At 40.0% G+C, this 7,178-nt stretch overlaps 1 protein-coding gene across 1 annotated transcript; it reads right to left on the bottom strand.

The window, feature by feature from the left end:
• Nucleotides 1-1,751: 1,751 nt before the first annotated feature.
• Nucleotides 1,752-3,849, bottom strand: LOC139141937 (heat shock 70 kDa protein 1B-like). Its single transcript, XM_070711712.1, has one exon. It carries the CDS (start codon nt 3,767-3,769, stop codon nt 1,877-1,879), a length of 1,893 nt encoding a protein of 630 aa, XP_070567813.1. The 5' UTR covers nt 3,770-3,849; the 3' UTR covers nt 1,752-1,876.
• Nucleotides 3,850-7,178: the final 3,329 nt, after the last annotated feature.

Raw genomic sequence — 7,178 nt, 5'->3', positions numbered from 1 at the left:
AGACAAACGAAATTCATTGCGTCATTAGGGGAAGGTAGTGTTCATTTGGCTCGATTTCTATCGTTCAAAAATCTACACTATATCATACGCCATAGTAAATCATCGTCAACATATTGTTTTAAAATGCTATATTGTTTAAATACATGTTGACAACTTCTAACAACCTATTTCGGCAGTTTATGATGTTTTAAGGAAATTCAAGTAACAGGCCTAATAATTCATACATACACATCGTAATCTAGTTGTCAGATTGTCAGTACTGGTATTTCCTCAGGGAATTCGAACAGGGAGTTGAGTCGGGGAGTAGGGGGCACTCACTCCCGACTTTGGTATATCCTGCATATATGAGGCACAACTTAAAAACTTGCAAGTCCATGGGGAGGGGTCAAAAATTAAAATTTGGCTAAATATTAATGCTAAAATCTTCATTTTTACTACATTATTGAGTCAATGTATATATATGCGCTTACGCTTTTAATAGTATGCAGGGCAAGGCCTCGCAAAATAACAGTGTCTAGTATGTAGGGTCAAATTTAAGTCGAAGAGTAAAAAGTAAGGGTCAAAAAATGTACATGTTTTTAACATATCTTTGATCAAGCGTCTACATAAGGCGAGACACAAGTATTGATATCCTTCCTACAGCACCGCTCCGGGGGATGGGGTCGAGGTTGAATTAAATGCAATTAATCTATTTTATGCGCGTGGACCATTTGGCTTCATGGAGTCAGGTGGCATTATACAGATTAAATGGCAGCTCTGCGTTGGGTATGGCATATCGAGTGATACTCTGTGGGGTCGTTAAAATCGTGACCGATGGTGACACATGAATGGAGTTTATTTTGGAAAAATGCACACCTATAAATTCACTGATTCTCTGCATTGAAATCAAGTAATTTTTGAAAGACGATTGAAACTATTTTGGAAACATTTCATTGCGACAAAAGATAAGAAACAAATCTATCATTTCTTTTCTCTTTATTTTTATCATGCATGGCATTTTGGATGAAGGTGGTGATTTTTTTTCTTTTACAAGTGTCATTAACAGTGTAAACAAAGATACTACATTCCACTCTATGCAAATATCACCAAATTGTTCCACTCGTGCTCAAGACATGGCTTTTTTAGTCACGTGAATCAGACACACAACTTCGGAAAATACTTTGAACACTTTCAAGCAGCCTTTATTTTCACTCCAACAAGTCGGGAAAAATCACGGTGAAAAAATCCATGTTATCAAATCAAAAAATAACATACATCTCACCATTTGCAATATTGAAAGAAAAACGAATTTATAATTACAATGTAAAAATAAAATAAATAAAATAAATAAATATCTAAATAATTAATTAAAATATTCTAACAGTTGCTGTGAATAGATATACACACATTGTTCTCATAGAGTTATCCTCAACGATGTCACCCGTACAGTGACTGTACAATTTCACCTTTCAGGACCATAAGTTTTTTAACCTTACCTGTTAAGGGGAGGAGGTCGACGGAACTGCGCTAAAAGGTCGTATAGGACCCGTATGATCAATGTATTGATTGATGAAAGTTAAAACATGTTTGTCAGAATGTACACCGTAAAATTGAAATGATGCAGCTGTGTCAACATGATGCATCTAGATGTCATGCAAGATACACATTGTTTGTACACAAGAAAGTCACACATGCGCAGTTCCGACGACCCCCTCCCTTCAACAGTTTAAATTTCTAATAGGGCCATAAACCTCGCGATAAATAACCCAAAGTTCTAACTACGCGACGTTCTATTCAGTACTGACAGCCCTTGCAAATAACTTGTGTTAATTGGCAGTTTTCAAACGTTAGTATTCAAAACACATTCTAATTTAAATCATAGATCCTAGTGAAAACTCTAATCAACCTCTTCCACAGTTGGACCTGTACCACCCTGACTCTGTTGACTCGGGTTACCATGGCTACCATGCAGCTTGGCCATAATCGGTGAGCAAGCTTTTTGCAGCTCTTCTTGTTTGTAAGTAAACTCGTCTTTGCTTGCTAGTGAATTACTCTCCAACCAGTCTAAGGTGTCCTTCACTTTGGCAAGCACTGTGTCCTTGTCTTGCTGGCTGAGTTTATTCTCAACGGCGGGATCAGTCACAGCCGACTTCACGGAGAAGGCGTAACTTTCGAGGGCGTTTCTGGAGGCGACTCTCTCCCTCTGTTCGTTGTCTTCTGCTTTGTACTTCTCAGCGTCCGAAACCATTCTCTCTATCTCTTCCTTTGATAGCCTTCCTTTGTCGTTGGTGATGGTGATCTTGTTGCTCTTGCCTGTGCTCTCTTCCCTCGCCGTCACGTTGAGGATGCCGTTGGCGTCGATGTCGAAGGTGACTTCAATTTTGGGTACGCCGCGCGGAGCTGGAGGGATACCGGACAGATCAAAGACGCCGAGTAAGTTGTTGTCTTTCGTCATGGCGCGCTCACCTTCGAAGACTTGAACAGAGACACCTGGTTGGTTGTCAGAAAAAGTTGTAAAGGTCTTGGATGTCTTGTTAGGGATGCGGGTGTTGCGGTCCACCAAGTTGGTCATCACGCCACCGGCGGTCTCGATGCCAAGAGACAGGGGCGCCACATCCACCAATAGGACATCTTTCACTTCTTCGCTGCTATCACCCGACAGGATAGCGGCCTGTACGGCGGCGCCATAGGCGACAGCCTCGTCAGGATTAATGGATTTATTCAGCTCTTTGCCGTTGAAATACTGCTGGATCAGTTTCTGTATCTTGGGGATGCGAGTCGAGCCACCGACGAGTACCAGTTCATGAATTTGCGCTTTGCTCATCTTTGCGTCTGATATGGCCTTCTCCACTGGTTCAAGCGTCTTGCGGAACAAGTCGGAGCACAGCTCTTCAAATCTGGCCCGAGTAACACTAGTATAGAAATCTACCCCATCGTAAAGAGAGTCTACCTCAATTGCGGCTTGTGTACTGTTGGACAGCGTCCTCTTCGCTCTCTCGGCCGCTGTTCTCAGTCTTCGCAGAGCTCTAGGGCTGCCACCGATGTCTTTCTTGTACTTTCGTTTAAATTCTTGCATGAGATGATTGACAAGCCGCTGGTCGAAGTCTTCACCTCCAAGATGCGTGTCCCCGGCGGTTGACTTCACTTCGAAGATGCCTTCGTCGATTGTGAGAACGGAGACGTCGAATGTACCGCCGCCCAAGTCGAAGATCAGTACGTTTTTCTCGCCTTTGAGCTTCTTGTCAAGTCCGTAAGCCAATGCTGCCGCCGTGGGTTCGTTGATAATTCGCATAACATTAAGCCCTGCGATCAAGCCGGCGTCTTTGGTTGCCTGCCTTTGCGAGTCGTTGAAATACGCTGGAACGGTGATCACGGCGTTTTTAACATCGTGTCCCAAGAACGCGTCTGCAGTTTCCTTCATCTTCGTCAAAACCATGGAACTGATTTCTTCTGGGTTGAAAACCTTATCCTCGCCCTTGAACTCCACTTTCACCTTCGGCTTTCCGCCATCGTTGATGACCTTAAACGGCCATAGTTTCGTATCAGCCTGCACGGACGGCTCGTCGTACCGACGCCCTATCAAACGCTTGGCATCGAAGATCGTGTTGTTTGGGTTTAACGCCACTTGGCCTTTCGCCGCATCGCCGATCAGTCGCTCGGTGTCGGTGAATGCGACGTAGCTCGGTGTCGTTCTGTTGCCCTGGTCGTTGGCGATGATTTCAACTTTGCCGTGTTGAAATACTCCGACGCAAGAGTATGTTGTGCCAAGGTCGATCCCGATTGCGGTCATAGTCGTCAGCCTAGCGCGGCGTAATGTGTGATTCTGTGAACGATGAAGTGGACTATGTGTTTCCAGTATATAGTACAGCTTCTAGGATAGCTTCTTTTATCTTCGTCTCTTCTTCTTCTTCTTCTTCGAGTCGCTTTCGTTTCCGGTTGTCTGCCCGCTAGCACTTCTGCCACACATATTTAAAAACACAACGAACTTTCGAGATTTCGCTGGTGAAGACTGTTGCATTCCTTTTCGATTACGTCGCGGGATGGTATTACGTTGTCCTGAACTGTCTTTATGCTCATATATGATGAGATCCAGAACATTCTCGCGAATGTACCACTAATTATCATCTAATAATCATCTAATAATCATCTAATATTGTAAATGTACGCCTGAACCTATCAGAGCCAGTCTGATTATAATCAGATGTAGAGTACGGCGACGTCTACACACGCGTACGCGGTATTCCCTTGCTGTCGCCTTGTACGCGTAAGTAGACGTCGCCGTACTCTACATCTGATTTTAATCAGATTAGTATCAGAGCATACATTTAAACGCGACACAGGGTATACTGGGTATAGTTAATAGTCTAGCCCACGCGTGAGTCTAGCCATGGTTGATCCTCGAACATTCTATCAATGTTTAATGAGCAGCAAAGGTTTATAGCCCTGCGTACAGGTCTGTGTGTTCCCGGCGTTATACGGCCTCCACCACAGCCCTGCAACGGTCTATGGAGATAACTGGCGACTCTGCGGTCCCGATCCGAACCGCAACGAAAAAACGGTCTATCGGGGCAAAACCCTTTCCATGCCTACCTTTACCTCCTATCCGACCCCAGAAATGATGCGATTAATTTCTCCTAACGTCCAAAAACCGCTCGTTTTCTGAAACATAACGTACTCGAAAAGTTGTTTAGGGGTGGACCATTTGATATCCTGGGGGGGGGGGGGGGTTGGAAGATTGGTGGAGAGCCATTATTTTTTCCCACCTACTTCACCATGAATTATTTTTTGCCACAGGATATGCTGGCAACTTTTTTTTCACTTTCCTTCTTCGAGTATATTTTTTTTTTACCAATTTCGGTGCAATGTTTGTTTGCTTTGTTTTTCACACCCAGTAACAAGATGCTGTTCTATCGCACACACACTATATTCAAGAAACTAAATAAAGATATGTAAATACATGTACATTTTTGATTCACTTTACAAAAATATCAGTTTACAGATCTAAGTTTACATCTCTCTGAAGAAGAGATGATTGCAAAAGAAATATTGAATGACATTGTTGACACTATAGTTGAAAAGGAACAATGATTGTGTGACTTCATACAAAATACTGATGATTGAACTTTTCCATATGACATATTGCTCCCTGGCTGACCAGATGTCTGCTGAACTCAATCAGTATGAGAACTTGTATGTACTATTACCAATTCAAACCAAACGAGCACAGTGTCCTTGAGACTTTATAAAAGTTTTGGTGTTTTGCTTTATTTTTTGACAAATATTTATTGGTTTTGTTCCAGACGAGTTCTTGTTTTCAGTTGCTGAAAGCTACAGTGATAGTAGCTGTAACTTTTGACAATTTTTCAGTGTTTTTGTTTGTGTATTTATTTCAGTTCCTCGTTTAATAAATTCTAAGTTATTGTTCCTCAAGCTTGAAATGGTTTATGCTTTATAAAACTCCAGAGCTACTGCTTGATTTTTAGCTACTATAGACTATAGTCTATAGAAGCTATTGGGATGGGTATCCGTCCGGCGTCCGTCTGTCAGTCTGTATGTATGTATGTATGTCCGTTTGTGAGGCGTCCGTCCACTCAAATATCTTGAGAACTGCAGTACTTACTGATTTGATATTTGTTGTGTAGATGAAAAATAGGATTTTGAGAAATTATATTTTTTATTTTTTGATATCGTTGAAAATAGGCAAATTAATGCCAAAAAAGGCGTTTTTGGATAAAAATTTCTCCTTCATAACCGCTGGTCAGACAGCTTTGTTATTTGGTATACAGGTCCCTAGGGATAACCCAACTTAGATTTGTTAAAATTGTGATGAAATATGCAAAGGTGTATTTTTAAGGATTTTTTTTTTTCATTTTTGGTACAAATTTGACTTACATTGTATGTAATTCTTGTACAGTATAAACCCTATCGATTCACCCAGAAAAAAATAATTAATATGATTTTAAATAATTGAATTAATTGGCAAAACATCAAAGCCAAAATAATTTTAGTGTAGAATTATCAGAAAGTTCAACTTTTTTTGACAGTTCATAGTGAAATGCCTACCATCTTGGAGGATTAAAACATGTAAAGGCAACTTTCCTGAATCCCAACTTTCACATATTTTGAACCGTCATTATTGTGCCCTGTATGTTATCTAAAAGAAATTGCTCATAATAGTTTGTCATGATAGGGTGGTCAAATAAATAGAGATAGAGAAAGTTCTAATTTCCATTTATGGTTGACTTGGTAAGGATAAAATAAAATTACTCTTTGAGGAAAAAAATAGAGTGGTCAATTAAAAGAGTGGTCAAAGTGACTAAGGGTTTTTATGGTAAAGCTGGGCTGTGAGATTCCTCATGTGTTATTTATGGCAATTATGCAATCTGTGTAAACAGTGCAATGAAAGTGTTACATGATTCCTTATAATGCTTTTGATGACCTTGAACTTCTTAAGTTTCAAACATTTGTCTCTTCAGTGTGCTTTCTCTGAGTACGTACAGTCTCAACTTATTCAACAGAACTTACTTACAATGTTAATTTGAAAGTTAAAATGTGCTTTGTTAATAGGATGGAAATACTGATAAAGATAACCAGCTTAAGATTCTTTATAACCTGACAGATACATATATGCTGTTTTTTATGACGTAAATCTTGATTTAAGCAAGTCTTGTTTACTTTAATTAGAATGTAATTAACTCTCGTTTATTAGCTACTATAGACTAATATAGTCTATAAAAGCTATTGCGATGGGTATCCGTCCGGCGTGCACCGTCAGTCTGTATGTATGTATGTATGTATATATGTATGTATGTATGTATGTATGTATGTATGTATGTATGTATGTCCGTTTGTTAGGCCTTCGTCCACTCAAATATCTTGACAACTGCAGTACTTACTGATTTGATATTTGTTGTGTGGATAAAATATATGATTTTGAGAAACTATTTTTATTAATTTTTTGATATTGTTGAAAATATGCAAATTAGCACCCAAAAAGGCGTTTTTGGTAAAAAATCTTCTTCATAACCACTGGTCAGACAGCTTTGTTATTTGGTATACAGGTCCCTAGGGATAACCCAACTTAGATTTGTTAAAATTGTGATGAAATATGCAAATCTGTATTTTTACGGAATTTTTTTTTTCCATTTTTGGTCAGGCCATCCTGAAATGAGCTATCAAAGATATCCACCTTCTTCATC

Source organism: Ptychodera flava, chromosome 10, assembly GCF_041260155.1.
Source record: "Ptychodera flava strain L36383 chromosome 10, AS_Pfla_20210202, whole genome shotgun sequence".
Lineage (NCBI taxonomy): Eukaryota > Metazoa > Hemichordata > Enteropneusta > Ptychoderidae > Ptychodera > Ptychodera flava.
This window is presented reverse-complemented; position numbering and strand designations above follow the sequence as displayed.